A 24,200-nucleotide genomic window follows, 5' to 3' on the forward strand; every position below is an offset into this window, starting at 1 on the left:
ACTTTTGCCACAATGGAGTAAGAATCTAATGGAGCATTAGCTATAAGGTCTTTTGGTGATGTAGAAGTCACAAACCACCACCTACATTTGAACGTTGTTCCTTAGACCTTGGACTTAATTAGTTTATTTGAACTCAACCATTTAAATTGGACTTAATTAGTTTATTTGAACTCAACCATTTAAATTTTACTTAAGTTTGGAATTTTATGTATTTCATGTAGAAGGCTATTTGTTTTCATTGTTTGAGGCAATAACATGTGTGTGTATACATATATATATAAAAAGAAGATCTTATGTACAACTTGAAAAATAGAAATCATCATTTATATGTTTGAGCCAACTATTTAATTTGTCTACAAATTCTAACTAGACAAGAATTGAGATACAATACCAACTACAAATAAAAAATAAAAATAATAAATGAAGAAAAATAGTATGTTTTCGCCCTAAAGAATGATTTGAGTACATCTCTATATACATTCTCTTTTGTCCATCTTATAAACCACCATCTCTGCTAGCTGCGCGCACAGTATGAAGGGCAATGAGAAACCCGAGCCCCTTAAAAGGCCATTTGTAGAACAAGTAATGATATTGGACTAATCTACCAAACGTACAAATTAAAAACTTCCTCAGTCTCAATTTATGTGCTAGGCTTTCCTTTTTAGATCGCCCATAAAGAATGTTTGTCAACTACGTCAACCCTTTTGGGTCCCACTTTAACACTTGAAACTTGGTCTGTTGTTGAGTTGTTGTTACTGGCTTCTCTATTATTACATAAACAACCTGGTAAAGGATTTGGATAGAAGTTCTGTTCTAATTTAGGGTTTTCACCTGCTTGTCTGAGGTAAGGTGCTCCCAATCTGTTGGAATGTAAGACCTTAACTTTTGAAGAGAAGTGTTCCCATGAGATTTCACCCTTATCCAATGAGTCCATCAATCTCACAAAATTGAACCTGTCTGGACTAATGGTCTTTCGAAATCCTTCAAACCTTCTATGACCTTGCACAGCCCTCGCCATAAGTGTAAGCAAAAACATCACTTTCAAGGGCTACCAGCAAGACGGTTTTGATAACGCTTGAAAGCCTCGAGCTCTTGGCTTGTTGCAAGAGATGAGTGAGCGAACACATTCGGGTAATGCTGTTGTTGCCATAAATTCCCCCTGCAACGATGTATATTCTAGTCGAGGAGGGATAGCCCATCGCTTTAAGAAACAAGGCAGCCTCCCTAGGGGTCATGGGGCAGCCACCTTGGAGTCGCTTTCTCTCGCTGTTTATCTCTTTTGTAGTAAACGCTAGCATATCTTTCTCGTATCTTAAATGGAAAGCCATAAATGGTTCATCAGTATTGTCTCCAAGTCTGTGAACCAACTTCTTACCAAACTCCTCTATCTCATTCGTGTAACGTAGAGCTTGATAATTAGCTCTACAACGAAGCCTTTGAATGGGCAAGCCTAGTATTCGCGTGGGTAAATTGTATCACCTTGTGTTTCTTTAGTAAAGTAAGTATCTCTCCACTATAGTAACTAGCATTTGACCAAGATACAGGTGTCTTTTGAAAAGGTTTCACAACAATCTCAATATCTTCCTTTAGAGCTTCAATGAAGTGTCTTCAATCAAAAATATCTTTAAAATCACTAGTATCTTTCCAATAGGATTCATGGTCAAGTGAAGGAAGAACTAAAGTGGCATTCATTATTTTTGCAATTGCCACCATATCACTTATACCCGTTCTCATTTGGTTTAATCCTCCATTTGCATGCACTAAGATATAGCCATTCGTGGTAGTCGATGAGTCTCCACTCCTTGGCTGAGAATTAATGCATCGGTAATGATTATCATTGTTTGGCTTCATCCATATTTCTGGTAGTCGTATCTCCTTCATCTGACGTTTTGGCACAAAAGATGAGTCTATTTTAAACAAATTCCCATTTATATCTTCAGCATTGCCACTCATCATCATGACAACTGCCACCATAAAAAGAAATAGCAAACCGAAAACCATACGACCCATATTTTTCCTTGATTTTAAAGAGTGTGTGATTGTACTACCAACGTTTAAACCACATTCTTCTACCTTAAAAACAATACTTAATTAAAGGGTCAGTCATCATGGGGTTCGTGACGCGACGACGGTGGTGGGTGCGGTGGCTATAGGGATAACACAGTCGGAGTTGGCGGTAGTGGTGCCACAGGTTGACATTGGAAATTTGTATTGACTTGTATTTATGCTGAATCCGAATGAAATAAAATAATATATTTTTTTTGTGAGAAAATTATAAGAGTTGCTAGTGAAAGCTATGCGTAGAAGCCGTGGTAAGAAATGGTTCATTATAGAAAATCGGTAGGTAACAACACATCTATTTATAATAGTACAAAACCTAATTTATCTAAGAATAGGAATAAAAACCTATTCCTATATTATTAAGATAAAAATCATATCTAAACATAAAATAAATGAATACCTAATCCTAAAGCCCATTTGATTTCCCATTCCAACTTTAAATTATTTTTACAGTCTATTTATAATAGAAAACCTAATTTAACTAGGATTAGGAAACCTATTCCTAAATTATTTAGATTTAGATAATACTTGTAGGACATAATGACATAATGCTGACAGGTGGACTCGAAAAATGTATTTTTGACCCTAATTAAAACGAGACGAGACTATACCCAACCCTTTGAGTAGTAAAAAGAATGGATCACTTGAGCACCTGTTATTTCCGATCTGAACGATTACAAAAACTAGAGTAAAGAATGTCAATAGGTGGTGCATAGAGTTATGTTCACTGTGAAGGGTATGTTTAGGAAACAAAAACAATCTGTACGGTTGCAGAAGCTAGATTAAAGAATGTCACGTTACGTTCACTGTGAGGGTATGTTTAGGAATCCAAAAATCTGTGATGATTTGCTGCTCATGATCCTCAGCTCATACATGTTCTGTGTTCTCACTTCCCACTACACAAAACCCAGGATGATTTAAGTAGGTGTGGAGGCATGAAGTTTCTGTTGAAGTTGCTGTGCTACAGCATCAATAAATTCCTCGGTGTTCAAGTAGAATTCCCTTGATACCCTGCAAAAGTATAATTACCCAAAAATTGTAAGTAGGAAGGTAAAAACTTCTTCATGTAACTATTCAAGGTTATTTAGGCTGTAGAACTTATTATTCACATAATGTGTCCTTGACCAGAGAACCCAAATAGTCTAATTTATGAAATTCTTACCAAACACCAAAAGGAGGAGGACCCCATCCTTACTGCGACCCAGGAGTAGGGTGAGGGTTTACGTTGGAGGAGATATTAGAAATTCCAAGAGTGGAGTAAAGATCAAGAGCTGGACCATATATGTTGTACAGATGACACTGAAACAGGAAACTATAACTTACTTGGGTCCATGAGCTAATATAGCTAAATCCTTGGTCATCTTCCCGGACTCTATTGTCCCAATGCAAGACGCTTCCAGGTTGTGAACAAATTCCAACAACTTCTGATTCCCATCAAGCTGGGCCCTGCAGAAGAATAGTGTGTATTTTTTAGGCATTAAGAGACAGATCCACTGGAAAAAGGAAATCATAAATATATAATTGAGTGGTGCATCTAAAGCTGAGAAGCTACAAATAGCACAGCTCCCCAAAGATCTCATTTGGAGCAACTAAGATCTTCCTATTTGAACTGTCATCTGATACATGAGGAACTAAAAGGTGAAAACCACCTTTAGTTTTTTTTTTTTTTTTGCCAAATCAGATCATGTCCACTTCCCTGAAAGTAAAATGAGAGGGAAAAGAAACAGAACACCAGTGTTGTGCTTGCTTTTGGAGTGCCCCAAAAGGTTCACCATAACAAAGTAGGCTTTTTTATTCAACTAATCTCAAAGACACAACTTTTCAGAAATACTTCTAAGTTCTTGCTCAAGGGAGAGTCCTTTCTTTATACAGGAGCAAAAATGCAAAAGAGCAGGAACAACTTTTAAATTTTTTCTCTATAAATGGAAAGAAGTAACGATGACCCGCGATATGGGACGGACTAACACAAAATTTGTACAGAATTCATTTTTGCATCCACTACTCTTATCTTTTTTTCCATTCTAATCGTAGGGACAACATGAAATCAACCTGCTCTTAGTAATAGTCACAGCGCCAAGACTGAAGAATTAATTACGTGCTAGGGCAAGCAAAAATATTATAGTGCAGGTAGACAGGCAACCTCACCCAGTCCCAAGAAATTAAAGGAAAGCCTCTAGGTGCGCGCGTGTGTGTAGAGAGAGAGAGAGAGCAGAAAATAGGGGTAAAGAGTGATCAAGTGGTGCATAACATTGCAACTAGATGCCCCCAGTATTTTGACGAAAAAAGGACAGCTTGTGCACTAAGCTCCAGCTATGCGCAGGGTCTGGGAAGGGGCGGACAACAATTGTCTTTTGACCAGAGCCTTACCCTGCATATTTGCAAGAGGCTATTTCCACAGCTCGAACCCATGACCTTCTGGTCCTATGAAGACAACTTTACCAGTTACGCCAGGTTAAGTATCAATGAACAAAATGTTACCCCAATCGGTAAAAGCAACAAATGGGTTGGAGAATATCAGCAACTCACCTATGTCCAAGTCCCCTTGTCCATGCAAAAATAGAAGCAACACTATTTGTACTAGTTTCTTGACCCTTTTGATGCAGCCGAAAATGTCTTGTTACTGTGCCATGAGCTGCTTCAGCTTCTAATGTCTTGCCATCAGAAGATAACTGCAGAATAGATACATTATGTTATACGGAGGACTAATAGATGTGATATGCTATAAAGAAAGCTTAATGGGAAGACACCGACCAATACAGAAGTCATGAGGCCCAGAGAACCAAATCCTACATAAACAAAAACAGACTTAGTTAGACTCAAAGTAGTTGATATAGTAACTGTATCATCGCGCCAAATCAAAATCTTCAACTAAGACAGGGACTTCAAAAGAACATAATGAAGTAACAGAATACAATCATGAGAATCACCTTGAGCAAGCAGATCACTCTGGACATCTCCATCATAGTTCTTGCATGCCCAAACATATCCACCTTCGCTTTTCAATGCATAAGCTACCATGTCATCTATCAGTCTATGCTCATACCTATATGCCAGTGACAGATTTTGACCAATAAGCAACCATTTTCCAGAAATAAATTACAAAAAGCGTTCATTAATCTCATGAAAAGCCAACCATATCGAGTGTTCCTCAAACTGCTGCTTCCACTTCTCTTCGTATACCTCTTGAAAAATGTCCTTAAACCTGACACACTCAAATTCGACAGTGAATGATTCAGCTAAACTATTAAATAATCTATTCTATTTGGAGATTAAGGGGAAGAGATGGAATTCCGAGGGCTGGAAGGAAGTGATTTGACCAGTATAAATTGAAGGATACCTTCCATCGTATTTCTTCAAAATTGTGTTTTTTGTACTCAAGTAAAGAGGCCATTTCTTTGAAAATGCCATTGACATTGATGATTCAGCAAACGCTCGAATTGACTAGCAAATTTCACAAAAGAAAAAGATTAAGTATACAAGAGAGAGAGAAAGGTTTGAAAGTGAACGGTGTAATCGTTTATCCAAGCATAGTGAAGAAGAACCTGGTCAACATTGTACATGGCAAGTGCAATACCCGGACCTTTAAAATCATAAACATCCAGTTCCATAGGGGCTTCCCCATTTTCTGGTACTGAAAATAAATTAACAAAAACATTGAGTATTAGCATGAGTATGATTTGTATGTGTACATTTTACCTCATAAAATAAATGCACACAGAAATCAATTAGCTCACCAAAAACCATTTTGAGCTTTCCGGGTCCCTTAATAATTGCATCGGTGGCACGATACTGATCACCAAAAGCATGCCTACCAATACAAATGGGTTTCTTCCAACCTGCAGATCTCAGAAGTTAAGTACTGAAGGGACTGATGATATTGGACTTATACCACAAAGTAGATCAAGAAGATGTTACCAGGAACAATCCTGGGAATGTTCGTGCATAGTATGGGCTCCCGGAAAACAGTACCTGAAGGCAGAAACTGTCATTTTTCTAGCAATTAAGTAAAATGAATTTCGAAAGTGTCACATCTATCTATTTATTTGTTTGTCTTTTTCTTTTACAAGTAGAGAGCTCGAACGGGAAACCAGCTACTTCTGAAATAACAAAAACGAAAACAGAGTATAATGAAGGTGAAAACCTTTTCTTGATTGATCCTTGATATGGTCCATTAAACAAAGGATCATACGTTTTAGGCACCTACTCTTTTTTAGCATCCTACTGACCCGTTCATTTAACCAATAGCACAAGTCCAACATATTGTAGAGCTTGCACTCCCAGCGACTATAGTACAAAAGTGCGCTATAGTTACCTTAACATACAATGAGTCATTCAGTTTAAATTATATCTAATGCCATGGGAGACATATTTTTACCGTCATTCTATGTACAATAATAGCATATGATATCTTATGATTCAATCAATAGCCCCTTGTATCTATCACCTTTGATATTTCATGAGATTAACATAAAAGCATCTACAGATGAGGAAGCTTCCTTTCTGCATCAATAGGATGCTTGTAAAGAGCCAAACATTATCATATTATGATGCATGAACATCATGCATAAGAATAGGTCTTGCCATTGCAATACAAGCAAATTGAGTTGCATGCACACCGTTTAAAATGTTCCTGATTGTGCCATTGGGACTTTTCCACATAGACTTCAGCCCAAATTCCTCGACTCTGGTCTCATCTGAAACATCAACATAGGTGAATTAGAAAGTGCTATTGTGCAATTTGCCAACTTCCACAAAACTTCAGGTACTCCGAAAAATCCAAACTCTCATAGGTGAAATATGACAGAGACATAAGCGAATTGGAAAACTAGCATTTAAATGAAACACTTGGACTAAAGCATGAACCTTTATTATTTAATATTTCACAGATATTTCCTCTCCTTTAAATGTTCTCAAAGCTTTTCTTAAACCGAAAAAAAGGAGGTCAACTGACCAGGTGTTATAGTAGCGCATTTCACAGCAACATTGTACCTGCACAATAAAAGGAGTATAAACCAACTCTATTATGAAACTAGAATGTTTTGAGCAATTAACTGCTATTTGACTACAACAACCTTTGGGGTGAAAAATACAGCAGCATTTGCAACAACCAAAAAGAAAAAACGACAAAGATAGCTAACTTCTCAAACTAGTACATTAATCTACTTCAACTGATGGTTTTAAAAAATTATAAGTCGGCATCAATTCTGAAACCAATAAACTGAACTTACTTCAGAGTGGCCTCAGCACTTTCAACAGTAACTTGGTCGTCAGTGGCATCACGGTTCAATATACCTAAATCGTAGTACTTTGTATCCAACTCTAGATAAGGATATATTAGCTGCCACAAGATGATGCACAAATGACAAATCTTAGAAGCAGAACAAGAAAGAGAGAGAGAGACAGAAAAATTGGCAGAAAAATGAGTGAAGGGTCAAAAACACACTTGAAAGTACTAATTTTTTTTGAGTTCCATACCTGAACTATCACGTGTGTAAGTTTCCTACATGAACTATCACCAACTATTTACCAAACACCCCTCAATATCAATTGTTCACTTTTCTCTACCTGAAATATCACCATCTTTCACGTGGAAAAATTGAACAATTGATAATTGATAGCTGAGGGTGTGTTTTGATAAATAGTTGGTGATAGTTTAGGTAGAAAACTCACACTTGATAGTTCAAGTATAAAATTCAAAAAAGGGGATAATTTAATTGTGTTTTGACCATTAACTCAAACGAAATTAAAAAGATACTCCATATTATTCAAAAGCTAATCAATAAATATACTCCAATTTTCTGATTTTCATACTTGAACTATCAGGTGTGTGTGTGATTTTTCTACATGAACATCACCAGCTATTTATCAAAACTAGCAGTAAATACTGTCACCAGCTATTTATCAAAACTAACTATCACCAGCTATTTATCAAAATAAAAAATACTCCATATTATTCAAAAGCTAACAATAAATATACCTTGTCCTTTATCATTTTCCATATAACCCTCGTCATTTCATCACCTACAAAAAAAAAAAACAATTAGAGTAAATGACTAATTATGGATGTGCTCTTACTCACGTTTTACTGCAGTAGTAAATTTACCGTCCATTTCGACGATTGGATTTTGAACGTGGATTTTGGCAGTGGGACTAGAAGAGGAAGAAGCGAAGCATCGTATGGAAGCATTAGGGATTCGCGTGGTGAGAGATACTCTATTATTAAAGAGCTGCCGATTGGAATTGACTTGAAAATAGAGTTTATTGTTAGCTATGGATGATGATGAAGTTGATGGAGATGAGATAAAAGAAGCAACGCCGGCCATGGCGGAATAGCGGAGTTTGAGTCGGATGGCGAGCATAAATAACACTTTTGTTCAATTCAAAATTCTGCCAATTTCTCTCTCGTGTTTGTGCGCCGTGCGCGATATGGCCCTCCAAGCTTGCTTTATTATTTTTTCTTTTTCCTTCTTTATTTATCTCTGCTTTGGACTCTCTTCGAATTTCTACTATCAAAACAATATCAAAAAAGTGCACCAAGAGGCATCTTCTTTTCTTTCCCATTTGTATTTAATGGTATCAAATGAAGAATCATATTAATTTAATAATGTACCACCACCTCCGTTTCATTCGCTTGTCCCTTATTAAAAAAATAATTTTAACTTATTTATTTAAATTATAAAATTAGAAAAGTTTATTATTTTTTTTTTAACTCTACTCTATCCTTTGATGAATTAAATTTACTTTTTCAAAACATAACTAAAAAAATTAGTTTAGTAAAATAAGTTTATAATAAATATTTTATTAGAAAAATGCTAAGTCTAAGGCACAAAAGAAGCAACCAGATACAACTTAAACAATTATCTTTGCGGAGAACCTTAAAATACAAGTATGAAATGAATAAACAAAATTGAGGAAACTTTTGTAGCATAATTTTCTTTCTGGAAAATTTAAATTATAGACGGTATTGAAAATATTTACTCATATTTTCATTTTTAATATTTATTTATTCTATTATTTATTTGTCACAATTGGGATTGTTGTAAACCGGTGGGTTTCTACCCCGGTTCGAGCATTCTAAAACCCCAACCCTCCACAGTGACTAGTAAAATCCCTAAAACCCTACGGAAGAAGCTTTTCCGTTTCACTCTCTAATGGCGTCTGTAAGAAACAAAGTAAATCCACTTCTCTTTAACATACCTTACGTTCTCACATGGCGAAGATTCGGATTCCGTACAATCTGCAGTGGTCGTCTCGGCTTCGCGCCGTCCACGTCACCGTCAATTGCCAATGCAGATACACCTGTTGCTGGTACGAAGGTTCTAGAAACGTTCACTGAGGAATTCGAGATTGGATCCCGCAAAATTACTTTAGAAACTGGAAAAATTGCGAGGTTTGCTAATGGCTCTGTAGTTTTAGCAATGGAAGAAACGAAGGTTCTCTCTACTGTTGCTTCATCTAAAGGCGATGCTGTTCGTGATTTTTTGCCTCTTACAGTATGTTCACCACATTTCTGAATTCCTTTATACTTATTTTTTGATAAATATTGCTCACTCGAAGGCTATGGAAATATGCTACATCATTTCTATAGAATTGAGAGTTAAAAACACACTTAAAGTATCAGGTGTGCAAGTTTACTACCTTAATTATCACCAACTATTTATCAAAACGTATCTCAATTATTAATTGTTTGAGTTTCATACTACGCTTTCAAGTAGGAAAAGTGAACAATTATTAGTTGAGGTGTTAGTGATAATTCAGGGAGGAAAGTCGCACACTTAATAGTTTAGGCATGAACTCAAAATAAGTGGACTTTAGGTGTGCTTTTTTTATCATTAACTTGACTTATAAATAAAATCAAGATTTTTTCTGGAAGGATGCATGGACCTGAAGAAGCTCTTCTTGATTCATTGAATTGGTTTTCTTTTTTTCACAATTTCAATCTGCAATATTTTTCGAGCTTTCGTGGAGTTGGCATCTAGCTCTAACATAGGGGCAAAATATCTAGCATTTTCTGTTCAAGATTTTGATAGGTAGCTTTTTTGCGTTTCACCTGATGAAAGTTCAAGCAGCAAGCTTTATAGTACGTACGGAAAGACTTGAGGAGTTTTTGCTGCTTATGTGATGTTGGAGAAGCAAAATATGTGGCATTGCATACTAGATTTCGAAAGCTGCAACAAGGCATATTTGTGTTACATTGATACTCCAAAAGTGATGGCTATAGAAGTTCAAATTACAAAGGAGCAGATCAGGACATGTTTCCCTTTTTCTCATTTGCCTTTTCGCCCATGGCTTTTGTACCGTCCCTATTTTCCCGTTTATTGATACCCGTAACAAGTGCTGTGAGTTTTTGTTCATTATCTGGTCATAAGTGCTGATAATGTTTGCTTCTCTTAGGTTGATTACCAAGAGAAACAATTTGCTCAAGGTGTTATTCCGACAACATACATGAGGAGAGAGGGTGCTCCAAAAGAACGTGAACTTTTATGTGGTCGTCTTATTGATCGACCCATACGACCACTTTTTCCATCTGGATTTTACCATGAGGTGCAGGTAAGCTGGTGCCTTGTTATTGTGATAAACTTGATAGTAATAGTTTGTTTGAAGGCTATAAGCTTCTTTGACTCACATTACCTTTTCTTTCTCCCCAGGTAATGGCAAGTGTGCTTTCATCTGATGGGAAACAAGATCCAGATATAATGGCAGCTAATGCATCATCTGCTGCTCTAATGTTGTCAGATATCCCTTGGGGTGGGCCAATTGGAGTAGTACGAATTGGAAGGATTTCTGGTCAATTTGTTGTAAATCCGAGCATGGATGAGGTAATATCTTATATCAGCTGGCATCCTCCGAACAAGTTTATCACATTAAGAATTTCCCATTTCAGCAAGTCGACTTTCATTGGTGGTGGTTACAGACTTTGGCATCTTGAGAACTTAGGGTTCAACTTTAGCATGAATTTCTTTTCAGGGGAAGTTTAAAACTATACTATTAGAAACAAGCCCAAGTTAAACTTGCTCAAAAAGAAACAAGGCCAAGTTAATGGAAATTATGTTTTAGCTTCAGTTAACCTTGATATCCTCGTGTGTGACATAGTCTGAACAAACATGTTTACAACTTTAAAAACAATCTCAGATTCATTAACATGGATACACCATTAACTTTCAGCCTTCATTGCTGAAGGCGAAACCAAGTGGAGAAACGGGGTTTTCTGGATTTTTATATTTTCCGTTGAAGTGGAACAACATGTTTTTTTCCCTCCCAGGGCATAGTTCAAGTAGCATAGGTTGATGAACTTGTGACATAGGTCACGGGATCGAGACCTGCACCATGCGAACTAAGTTCTGTATTTAAGTGGAGAGGGCAAAAAGAGGGGGGGGGGGGGCATTACCCTGAGTTTCACAAGTTGCGGGGTTGAGCTTACGGGTTGAATCCTAATGAATTTCTTAGTCATTAATAAAAGTAAGCAACATGACTTTTGAAGTCATTGAAAAGGAGAAAAGAGAATGACTGTTGTACCGTGGTGCCTCATGTAACTATCACATGTTTATTATAGGGAACAAGCATGATAACACACATAAAAATAAAAAACAAGCATGATAGCACACATAAGGTTTTTCTTCAAAAGATATATTGGTGGTGTCTAGGTCAACTTGCACACACTCTTGACTGATTCTAGGTACCTATTAACTCCCATTATAGGTGTTGAGTAACTTCATCCAAAAATAAAATAAAATAAAGGTATGATGTAACTGCTTTGACAGAACGGAAGAAATCACCTAGTGTTTTTACCTAAGGTGGATTTGAAGTCTCCCATAATCTATTCCAACTTCTTTGACAGTTAGGCACATTCTTATGTACTGTACTTGCTTACACTCTAATGACGGTTGAACTAAGTGTAAGAATTTGGAGCTTTAGGTCTCGTGCAGAGGTTGTATCTTCTCGATTATGTAAGCTGGGTGTCAATAGTCAATAACTAGTTTCCTGTTGAAGAATTTGCATAGTAGGCAAAACACTTCTCGTCCATAGTCAACAACATACCCAGTATATTCCCACCTAGTGGGGTCTGGGACTTCTCGTCCATAGTATTAGGAAGAATTATATATTAAGAGGATAAAACAAAGAGCTACTCGGCAACTCCAACTACTAATGTGCCTTATGCTAATTGCTGTCTCTGATGCTAATTGCTAATTGCTGTCACCAAGTAGGGTCTGGGACTTCTCGTCCATAGTATTAGGAAGAATTATAAATTAAGAGGATAAAACAAAGAGCTACTCGGCAACTCCAACTACTAATGTGCCTTATGCTAATTGCTGTCACTGATGCCAACTTGCCAATGATGTTCACCAGTAGTTGTGGTCCTGCCCCTTTACTGAAGTCTTCATATTGGATATCATGCAGCTTAGCATCAGTGATCTCAACTTGGTATATGCATGCACGAGGGATAAAACTTTGATGATTGACGTCCAAGCTCGAGAAATTTCTGAAAAGGATTTGGAAGCTGCTTTGAGATTTGCTCATCCAGAGGTGATACGTTACTGGCTAGCGATCTGTCATTACTGCATGTCTCCGCCGTTACTCCAAATTAGTAATGTTGATTTTTGAATATTCAGGCTGTTAAATATCTTGACCCTCAAATTAGACTAGCAGCTAAAGCTGGTAAGCAGAAGAAAGAGTATAAGGTGTCTATGGTATCAGAAAAAACATTTGAGAAAATTCAGAATTTGGCCAAAGAACCTGTAGAAGCTGTTTTTACAGACCCTACTTATGGAAAGGTTCGTATTTTCTTACTGCGAGATGAATTTGGGGACTTACTGACTGTTCCTGTTATATAGTCTATTGATAAAGACAGCAGGGACCTTCCTTCCATCTCATTAATTCTATGTTTCCCGTTCTTATTCAGTTTGAGCGTGGAGAAGCTTTAGAAAATATCACACAGGACGTTAAAAGAGTCCTTGAAGAAGAAGGTGACGATGAAGGCCTAAAAATTCTACCAAAGACAGTTGATACAGTGAGGAAGCAGGTATCCTTGAAGATGCTGAAGTTTATCTTTTGTGCTTCCGATTTTGAGGTTTTATTTGTACATCATTAATAAACAGAAGAATTTTTGTTTCTTCTTTTCCTTTTGTTGATTGCATAGTAACACATGGTTAATGATTAGCCTTCAAGGTTGTTTCCTCATGCATTTGATCTTTTTCAATATAATGTGTATTTCCCTTGTAACAGGTTAATAGTAGATTGCATGTGTTTTGGCTTTTTAATTCCATGGATAACATTGACATATTGTAAATAAAGACTTCAATACTTCAGTTCCTGCTTTTTAAGGAGTATTTGTTTGGGCTTCAATTTACATCCTAAACTAAGGTTCTGACTTTTAATATCACTTCATGACAGTAACCTCCTCAAGTTTCTGACAACAACAGGTTGTTCGCAGAAGGATCATTTCAGAAGGGCTTAGAGTGGATGGAAGGCGTCTTGACGAAGTTCGTCCTTTGTACTGTGAAGCTGGTAATTTACCTGTGTTGCATGGATCTGCACTCTTTTCAAGAGGGGATACTCAGGTCAGTATGTTCATTTTTCACTAAGAACACTGTGTAATGTAATTTAGGGTCATCATTACATGCAAATATGCAATCTTGTTGCCATTCATTTTCCTGTATGGGATGTTTATACAGGTCCTTTGCACTGTTACCCTTGGAGCCCCTGGGGAGGCTCAACATCTGGATTCACTGGTCGGTCCTTCAAGCAAGCGTTTCATGCTGCATTATAGTTTTCCACCATTTTGTACAAATGAAGTTGGCAAGAAAACAGGCCTGAATAGGCGTGAAGTTGGTCATGGTAAGCTATTTGGTTCTCAGGTTTATAATATGGTGTTCTCCTGAGGTTAGTGAAAGCTGTAAATGGACCTTAATACTAGAATGTCATGTTATCAACCTCAATATGTGAAAATAGTTATACCGTTTTATACCGACAAGACAATGAGGGACAAGAAGTGTTAATGATGTACTCTGTTCCCTTTCCCCACCAGCCTTATCTCTTGTTTTGTAGTTGTCGAAGTTTTTCGGACTCAGGTGCGGTTGTCCGATATGGGTGTGGTGGATCTATGGTTTGGATCCTTCATGATCTGAATTTTATGATTTGGGGTGGGGTGGGGTGGGGGTTATGGATCTAGGTATGGATACGGGTGCTGGGATTTGACTAAAAATAATTCAAAAATCTAAAAATAGAGTTATTAGTCTAAATTACGTTGAGCCCTACTTGTGGCTTCATATGTAATGAGTCCTGTCATATGGCTAGCTTATAGACATTATTGTGCATGGTCAGGATCCAGTAATTCGAGTTCTGATTTTGTTTATAATCACCCAATTTAATCTGCTTGGTGAAGATGGGCAGCCATTTGATGATAAATCTGTTGCTCATCAAATTTATATTCATGTTACTTTTTTCTAATTATAGCATCACCAGAGTGGTTTGTGAATCATTTTCTTGATACTGGATGGCTAATCTTTTACAGGCACTCTTGCTGAAAAGGCTCTGCTTGCTGTATTACCTCCTGAAGATGATTTTCCATACGCAGTCAGAATCAATTCTGAAGTCATGGCATCTGATGGTTCGACATCAATGGCAACTGTCTGTGGAGGTAATGCCTCAGTTTTCTTAGTGCAAGGTTGTTCAATCTGGCAAATGTTAGTCAGATGTTTTCACACTTCTTTATGCAATAACATGATGGAAAATTTGAGCGGAAAAATCTCTAAGCAGATTTCTCTGATCTATGGCTGTGCTTATAAAGTTATAGTTCTCCTTTCAGAACGAAAATGTCATGCTTGCTTTTTCTTTTTTTTTTGGCTGCAGGCAGCATGGGTTTGATGGATTCTGGCATTCCAATAAGAGAACATGTAGCAGGTTTGTCGATAGGGCTTGTCAGTGAAGTTGACCCATCAACTGGTGAAATCAAGGAATATCGTATATTGACTGATATACTGGTGAGGACTGATGTTTCGATCATTTTGAATGTTTGCCTTAGCTCTGTGAAGTTCAGTGAAGGGGAGAAACAAATGGAAAAAAGAGCATCTTTTAATGAATGTCCTCAAAGGGACGAAGAAACAAACAAATGAGATTTGGTAAAGATCCTGTAAGCTAGGTGGTAAAATTTACCTTGTTTAGTAATCAAAGTGGATGTTAGGATTTAGTTTCTTTTTTGTCCAGATAGTAACGTGCACACAAATAGTAACTCTATATTATTCCATATCATATACCGATGATTGGAGTAAGACCAATTTATTTGGTCACCTTGAAAAATTGCTTTAAGTTGTGAAATGATTCAGTCACTGAAGGCGTAGGCAATAAGGGGTTTATCTACAATTCAACCAACACTTGCGTACATGCTTAGTGACTGTAATGTGAATCTCTAGACTGGGAGAAATATAAGAGAAAAATATTATTGAATTGTTGTAACTACATTATTATATTGAGGCCCTATTTATAGACAATACTTTCCAATCTTTTTCCTAATAGGACACTACATTACAATCCTTTTCCAAGTAGGATTTTATATGCTATTCCTATTCCTACTCATATTCTAACACTCCCCCTCAAGCTGGTGCATAGAAGACATATGTACCAAGCTTGTTATGGATGTAACTAATATGAGAATCGGTGAGGGACTTGGTGAAGATATCTGCAAGAAAACTGATAAGGACTACTTTGAACGTCTGGGAGACCTCAATTGAACGGAACAAATTGAAAAAGTGATTCGAAAAGTAGTAAATATTGTCGTAAAGTCGATGTGTCGCTGGAAAATTGCCGAAAACTGGTATAAAATATACGGTTCATCTCGAAATCAAGAGACGAGTAGATCTTGAACATGAAACTTACTGGAAACTTAGCCGAAACATGCTCACACACCAGATTATTAGATTTGATGGCTGAAAAGTGACTGGAAACTTAGCCGAAACATGCTCACACGCCGGATTATTAGATTTGATGGTTGAAAAGTGCTACAATCTGAGGAAAAAAAAAAGTATATGGGTAGGGTCGGAATGATGACACGACCCTACTGAAAAATAGAAATATGTGTAGGGTCGGAATGATGGCACGACCATAGAAATAGAAATTATATGAGTAGGGTCGGAATGACGGCATGATCCTACTGGAAAAGAGAAATTATATGGGCAGGGTCGGAATGATGGCACGACCCTACTGAAAAAGATCTGAGGAGTCACCGGAAAGACGTACAGAACTATGTAAATTAAATCTGAGGAGTCACCAGAAAGATGCATGGTGCTATGCAACTCAGATATGAGACAGTAGTCCGAAAAGATGCACGGTGCTACGCAAATCAAATATGAGAAAATAGCCACCGGAAAGAAGTACGGTGCTAAGAAAAATAGATATGAAAAAGTAGTCACCGGACAGATGCATGGTGCTACGCAAAGATATGAGAAAATAGTCATTAGAAAGATACACAGTGAGTCAGTGACCCAACTTTTGCTAACATAATCATTGGCCAGACGGGCGGCATATATGGATTATAGCTGCCCGCCGGCAGCGGAAACTCTTTGATTCTTTACCAAGATCGTGGAATCTCTGATACCATGTAAAGAATGGATTTTGGGCCTAACTCAACTTCAAAAGTTAGCTCATGAGGGGAGAATTGCCCAAGACCATATAAGGAGACCAAGGACCGTTTAACCCACCGATGTGGGACTCCAACACCCCGCACACCCAGGGCTGGACATTTGGAGCGTGGACAATATAAAACGGGGGGTACAACATCGGAAACAATGAACTGGGTAGGCCCGTCTCTGATACCATGATAAAGAAATGAACCTTGGGCCTAACTCAACCTCAAAAGCTAGCTCATGAGGGGAGGATTGTCCAAGACCATATAAGGAGAACAAGAACCCTTTAACCCATCGATGTGGGACTCCAACACCCCCGCACGCCCAGGGCTGAACATCTAAAGCGTGGACAATATAAGACGGGGGGCCCAACATCGGAAACAATGAACTGGGTGGGCCTGACTCTGATACCATGGTAAAGAAATGGACCTTGGGCCTAACTCAACCTCAAAAGCTAGCTCATGAGGGGAGGATTGCCCAAGACCATATAAGGAGACCAAGGACCCTTTAACCCACCAATGTGGGACTCCAACATAGACTTTTCATTATGTCCTTTTATTTCGTCTTGGACTTCTCCAAATTTAAGGAGAGCACTGTTCTTTTTTAATTTGGTAACTTAGATGGTAGAGTGCACTGTTGTGGTCCTCCATTAGTTTCATGTTCTAGCTTGGTCTTGTGTGTTTATTTATTCGTTTGACTTGAGAAGCTCCCAGTCTGTACCTTGCCTCTCCCAGTCTGTACCTTGCCTTTCTGCCAATATGATACTTGTACTTACATGAATAGATTTCACTTAATACCAGAATAATATGCTCATAAAACCGTAATGCACGGAAACTGCAAATCATTTAGACACAGTTACCGACTACACACCTTTACTTACCATCACTACTTATGTAGTATTGGTTTAATTTGTATCCTGGTCTTTTGTCTAAGGCTGGTCTCTGTGTTTCTCTAAATTTGATGTGAGTTTTACTTACTTGATTAAGTAACTTTCTAGGGTCTGGAGGATCATCTGGGTGACATGGATTTTAAAATTGCTGGCACCCGTAATGGAGTAACTGCAATACAATTAGATATAAAACCTGCTGGAATTCCTTTGGATATCATATGTGAGTGTCTAGACCCTGCACTTAAAGGGAGGCGTCAAATCCTTGAGCACATGGAACGTGAAATACGTGCTCCACGTATTCAGGATGACAGATATTCTCCTCGGTTAGGTATCTTCAATCATTGATATTAGATTTCTCTTAACTGTTTAGGTTCGATTCATTTGACATGTCTCTTTTGCTCATACTTCAAATACAGTTACGTTAAAATACAGCAATGACGCACTTCGTCGCTTGATTGGTCCTCTTGGTGCTTTGAAGAGGAAAATTGAACAGGAAACAGGTGCTGTCAACAGTTTGCATTAGAGCTATCTGTTACTTTTACCTGGTTACTTTGAGTGATCTTTGACGTGAGGGCTTGGTTAATAATATTTTTACTCATGCCCCTCTTGTTAATGAGCATTGATGTAGCTCTAATGTTAACTGTTGCTCAAATTTTGAAGTAGAATTCTCTTCCCTTCAAACTTGTTGCAGGAATACTTTGGCTTTTAATGTGCAGAATGTGAACTAGTTTTTCTTTGCTTCATATTGCTTATCCACATTATCGATTTGCCTTGTTATGACATTGGGGCTAGCTCAACCTTAAAAGCTAGCTCATGAGGAGAGGATTGCCAATTTCTTATAATGAGACAACCAGTTTGTCCTCAACCATGTGGGACTCTAAAGTCTAACCCACTCCAACAAATGAATGCACATGCAAAGATACACGCATAGAGACATATAATGCATGTCTAGCGCTGCATTTTCATATGTTTTTACTTTGTGATGGGTGTTCTTTCGAGGCTGCAGTTCTCATTTTTAATATCTCCAGCTGATTCCTTTGTTACTCCTAAGATTGTGTTCATTCTTCATGCTCATTCATAATGCAGGTGCACGGATCTCGGTTAGTGATGGAACACTAACTATAGTTGCAAAAAACCAGTCAGTGATGGAGAAAGTATTGGAGAGGGTAATTTTCTGTTTCTCTTCTATTTACTTGCTTTAGTTTCTGCTTAAGACTTCAGTCTTGCTCTGACGGACTACTATTCATTCAGTTAGATGGGAACTGTTTTTGTTTGGACCACTGTATGTCCATTAAGACAAAATCTGTCTCTTGATTTAGCATGTGACTTGTTTCTTAGAGATTGAGCACAATCATGTAACTGAGTAAGGAAGTTAAGACAGAATGGTGAATTAGGTATTAAGAAAGTTTGTCGTGAAAGTTCCTCAAGTTCTATATATGTTTCTACACTTCACTTTCCTTTGGGTTCACTGTCCTTGAGAAGTTTCTGAACCAACCAATTTAATCCTTTGTAATTTATTGCTGACAGATTGATTTTATAATTGGGCGTGAAATTGAGATTGGAGGCGTATATAAAGGTAAAGTTGTATCTATTAAAGAATACGGCGCCTTTGTGGAGTTTAATGGTGGGCAACAGGGCCTCTTACATGTTTCAGAATTGTCGCACGACCCGGTAGGTTCTTTCTTTCGTCATTCAGCCAAGATTAATGTCTATATTTGTAAAAATTGTATTTTGTAAAGCTATGTAAAACACAAGTCAAATAGTTAATATTGTACTTGAGAAACAAGGTCTGAGGCGTTGGAGGTTTAGGCTAGACTTGCTACTCTTTCCATGTTATTGTTTTTTGATTAATTTGTGTCTTTTTACTATTAGGTGTCCCGAGTTTCAGATGTGGTATCTTTGGGACAGCAACTTTCTTTAATGTGTATAGAACAGGATGGTCGTGGCAATATTAAGTTATCATTGAAAGCCACCCTGCCTACACCTAAATCCATGGCAGTCACTGTTGATGAACCTGTTGCTCCTACTAGTCAAGAGGTCAATGTTTGGGCTGCAATTGAGGATGTATCCAATGAGCAAGAAAAACAAGGTGCTACTGCGGAACCTGAAACTAATGATTTAACCAAGAAGTCAGCTACACCAGCGGTTCTAATCCGAAGTGTGGCCGAGTGTGATGAGGAAGAAAAAAGTGATGGTCTGAATTCGAAAGGTGATAATGGATCTCAAAGTGCTTCTAAATCTGATAAGAAGACAAGGATATCGTCCTCACTTTCAAAATCTGGTTTTTCTTCTGGAAATGCTAAGAAGTCCAAAAGAGGCAAGGATGCTATTCTTGACCTATTAAGTGATGATGAAAGTCACCAGAAACATACTTCTGAAGTAGGCCTGCATTCTCAAATTGAGTCAGATAAAGATGATGCTACGTCTGAGACCCCTATGAGTGCAAATAAACTAAAGCTTGGTATGAGAGTAACAGCAAAAGTGCATCAAATTCGTGCCCTTGGTTTGGTGCTTGATTTGGGTGGTGGAATTCGGGGAATGTATCGTTTTGAGGTATTGTTGACCTTACTGCCTCAAAGATTTTCTGTTATTTTCAACTTTCTACGTTATGTCTGCTTTATGCGAAACGCCGTATTTGCAAGTTGTGGTCAAAATATTTGCCATCTTTTCTTATTTTGTTCTTGCTGGGCTCTGCAAGTTATTGTTATCAACTACTCTTGGTTTATTTTATGTTTCTATTGATTGCTTTATCTCTTTTCCTCATTTGGCCACATGATATTCGCAAAAGCTGCAACGAATATTATGATGGTCCCAGAAGGTTCTATTGTGCATTATACCACTTTTAGATGTTCATAATAGAACTTCTCCGTTATCTCACCTGGAGATGCTGATTCCAATTTTCTTATTTGGTGTAGCCTGATATGAAGAGGGACTTTGATGTGGGTGATGAGCTGCGGGTGGAGTGTTCAAGTTTTTCAACCAAAGGGATTCCGGTATTGACTTTGGTGAAAGAAGAGTAATTTAAGGCTTTATTCCAAAGTAAAGCATAAAACTGCAGGCTGTAAAAATGTCAACTAAGAAAATACTGACAGGGAATAACAAGATTGATGCTCGTGGAGTCTGTTTCAAGAGCCTGCATTTCTCAGAGCACGTGCAGATCGTTGCTTATGAGTTGGATCACGAGAATAAAGAGAAGAGAAGGCCTCCAAAAATGGGGTAGCTCCCTGGAATAGGGCTCTGTCCCAAGCCCTTCAATAGCTTCAGTTTGGTGCGAATTGAAACATCAATGTATATCATTCTTTCATGGCTCTTTCTATATTTGAGTTTTCCTAAGTAAACAGTAGGGGTTTGGGTTTTTTTATTTTGTAGTGATAGGCTAGGTCTCACTAATATGTGTTTTTTTCAATCCTGCTGATAGTTATACACTTTTGTATGAATGCCAAAACCTATTCACCTACACGCAATGCTTGAAAATAATTGCAAATGAGAGGTGACATTCGACTTATCTTATTGAATTTTGAATGTTGATTTCTCAAAATTTTATGTGTGAAGTTGTGATTAAGAAGTTAAGCAGACTGCTATAGGCTAGCTACTTTTTAGCTTCTATACTTGTCAACCACTCGGAAAAGAGTTGAGTTGTGGGAGTAAGATTTTCATCAACGAAGTTTATGATTTAGTAATATACACCCAAAAAAAGAAGAATAGGCCTGAGAAACTGAAAAAAAAAATAAAAAATTACTCGTGCAACAAAATTAAATACTCCAGCAACTAAGCAATATACTTTATCATAACTATTTGTAGATTAAGATACTTAAAAAAGTTTTAGAGTACTATATATAGTCCAAGTTGTTGTTTCACTACTCAATAGAATTATGTAAAGAAATGAATCATAGGCTTACTCAATCCTAAAAATCAGCTTTAGGCCACCCCATCCTTTGACCCTTAATGTGGACTCTTCACAGATTTTTGTCATTTTCTTAAAAACCAAACTAGTAGTAATAATTGTGCTAGACGTGTATAATGAAGACGAAGAAAAGTCAGGGCCAAGAGTTAGGGGTACGTTTGGTAAAGTGTATTAGAATAATGTAAAATATGATGTATTAGTAATGCTTGTATTAGTAATACTTGTGTTTGTTATGCTTGCATTAATTATGTTTGTATTTTTCTTATGCAGTGTTTGGTTCGATATATTAAAAATAACATAAATTACATAATTTCTAAAAAAAAAAAATCTTTTTTTTTACATAATACCCTCAATATATATGTTGGAAAGGATGCGAATTTTTTTTTAAGGAATAATAGTGTCTTTAAGCATATTAATGCATGCATAAGACCCATTGCATTACTAATGCTATGGATTTTGAGGTATTAGTAATACATACCTCAATACAAAATAGAATGTATAGCTAATGCAAGCATTATTTATACATATGGTAAAAATATATACCAAACAAGGTACTACTAATACACATTAAATTAATACATAAATTAACTTTCTAATACACTCTACCAAACGACCCTTACAGTATTAGTTTGTAGTATACTTTCTTAATTAATTTGCCATATTTTCCAGTATCCCACTATTCCAACTTGCAAAATTTAGACCTCGTTTCGTGATGAAAACATAATTTTTTAGAGTTGGAAATAGAGTTGAAATTGAAGTTGGAGTTGGAGTTGTATTTGACTATGAATATAAATTAAAGTTATTTTTTAAATTTTGTGAGAGAAGTAAGAGTGAAAAAAGTGAAAATAAATTTTTCTTGTCTTCACTTTTTCAAATTGTATTTGAAATTTTCATGGCTAAACACTGTGATTTTCACTTTTTTCAATAAATGAAATAACTTTTTAAAAAAAGTGAAAAAATACTAATGGCCAAACGGCTACTTACTTGACATCTTAAAAAGATCGGGGCGGATGGAGCTTTGACTATTGGGTTAATCAAAATTCAGTACTTTCAATATGATACTTCCTACGTTTCATATTAATAGACTTGACATCTATTAAGAAAAATATTTTGTTAGGGTATATTTTATTAAATTAGCCTTATTAATTATTCTTTAAAAATATAAATTTAAATATATATATAACTTGTTTAGTCATTTAATGATAAGGATATCATTGAAAGAAGATATCAAAATCCCCTTAATTTCATCAATGAAACAACTAAATTGAAACATATATTTTTAGAAAGAGCCAACTAAAATAAAACGAAAAAAGTATATAAATTTAGGGGAAAGGACAAAAATGTCCACTCACTAAAACTAATTCCAACTAAATAGCCACTACAATTTAATTCCCTCTAATCAGCCACTAAACTAATTTCTTTTTATAGCCATTGATTATTTTGCATGCCAGTTACTTCACTTTTTTTTTCCATTTTTGAAAGAAAAAACACTAGTTTATTTTATTTTTTTAATCTAGTTGGTTTTTTAATGTTCTATTTTTTTTAATTTGATGTTTCATTCTATTATAAAAAAAATCGCTCCTCTTTTATGTTTTTTCAGTGTTTTTATACTTTTTTTTTTTGTAACTATTTTTTTTTTTAAATCTATTCCTTTTTTGAAATTAACATAACTATAATTGTTGTACATTGGAACATGCATTATATATATTTATGGAATGATGACATTGACTATCAAAAAAGTTATGTGAAATTACTATAAGAAACTTTATTTGATCAAAATAAATACATGGGATTTTTAGGAGACGATAATGCAACTCAAACACAAAATGGAAAACCTAACTCCAACTTTTCTCAATAGTTCAACTGCAATTTCTCAAATTCAAAAATCAACCCCCAACATTATTGCAAGTCCAAAAGAGAAACTATAAATAAAACAAGTCAAACATCAAAAAGAAAATAGATATACACATTCTATACAATTTTTAATTACAATTATTATTTAGATGCATATTTTATACGACTCTATATAGTTCCTACACGCATTTTAAAAATGTATCAATCTAATATAAGAGAGTATCAATTGAGTATATAGACATTGCAAGTGTATCAATGTAGTATAAAAGTGTATTAATGTGATATAAAAGAGTATCAATTAGGTACAGGGACTGCATGTACTTGCATAAAATTTTCTTTCTCTTTTATAAAAAGTGTATCAATAGAATATAAAAGTGTATCAATGTGGTATAAAAGTGTATCAATAGAGTATAACGACTGCATGTGCTCAATAGGGCCAAATGGCTAAAAAAAGGAATTAAATTTGTATAAATAACATAAATACCTACCCTTTTGGAAGTAATTACACTCTCTCCCACTTTTTTAATTACTTCACTCTCTCTCCCTATTAATATACATAATTAAGCCAATATATACAAAACATTCTGTGTATATATTGCAATTTTTGTAATATATTTAGGGAGTTGAAATTTTTTGTAATATTGAAAACATAAATTGTGTATTTGTGTAATTTTTAGATTAAATTTAGCCGAAAGGTTTCATTTGTCCACCTTTTCAAATTGTGTCCATTTTTTAAAAAAAAAAATAGCCACCCATGTCCTTTTTTCATAAATTTATATATAAATATTGATTAAAGTTATAATAAATACTTTCTCCGTCTCAAATTATTCGTCCCAAATTTTTTAATTTGATTTCCCATTTTACTTATTTTTTT

General features: G+C 36.2%; 2 protein-coding genes and 1 pseudogene across 2 annotated transcripts; 1 reads left to right on the forward strand and 2 right to left on the reverse strand.

Annotated features, from left to right (window-relative positions):
• Positions 1–661: 661 nt before the first annotated feature.
• Positions 662–2,551, reverse strand: LOC107858401 (annotated as a pseudogene).
• A 128-nt stretch (positions 2,552–2,679) lies between these two features.
• Positions 2,680–8,701, reverse strand: LOC107860662 (isocitrate dehydrogenase [NADP]). Its single transcript, XM_016706100.2, has 15 exons — positions 8,165–8,701; positions 8,039–8,082; positions 7,290–7,399; positions 7,013–7,050; positions 6,678–6,755; positions 5,977–6,030; positions 5,796–5,897; positions 5,604–5,692; positions 5,399–5,502; positions 5,195–5,263; positions 4,989–5,104; positions 4,813–4,847; positions 4,588–4,730; positions 3,385–3,507; positions 2,680–3,072 (listed from the first exon to the last, which is right to left on the reverse strand). Exons 1-15 carry the CDS (start codon positions 8,418–8,420, stop codon positions 2,979–2,981), a joined length of 1,455 nt encoding a protein of 484 aa, XP_016561586.2. The 5' UTR covers positions 8,421–8,701; the 3' UTR covers positions 2,680–2,978.
• A 308-nt stretch (positions 8,702–9,009) lies between these two features.
• Positions 9,010–21,106, forward strand: LOC107860664 (polyribonucleotide nucleotidyltransferase 2, mitochondrial). Its single transcript, XM_016706101.2, has 16 exons — positions 9,010–9,554; positions 10,456–10,611; positions 10,710–10,880; positions 12,460–12,585; positions 12,672–12,833; positions 12,962–13,081; positions 13,482–13,619; positions 13,734–13,896; positions 14,573–14,698; positions 14,911–15,041; positions 17,677–17,896; positions 17,985–18,068; positions 18,655–18,734; positions 19,096–19,239; positions 19,441–20,121; positions 20,484–21,106. Exons 1-16 carry the CDS (start codon positions 9,213–9,215, stop codon positions 20,586–20,588), a joined length of 2,949 nt encoding a protein of 982 aa, XP_016561587.2. The 5' UTR covers positions 9,010–9,212; the 3' UTR covers positions 20,589–21,106.
• The last annotated feature ends 3,094 nt before the right edge of the window (positions 21,107–24,200 follow it).

The sequence above is a fragment of the Capsicum annuum genome, chromosome 2, assembly GCF_002878395.1.
Source record: "Capsicum annuum cultivar UCD-10X-F1 chromosome 2, UCD10Xv1.1, whole genome shotgun sequence".
NCBI lineage: Eukaryota > Viridiplantae > Streptophyta > Magnoliopsida > Solanales > Solanaceae > Capsicum > Capsicum annuum.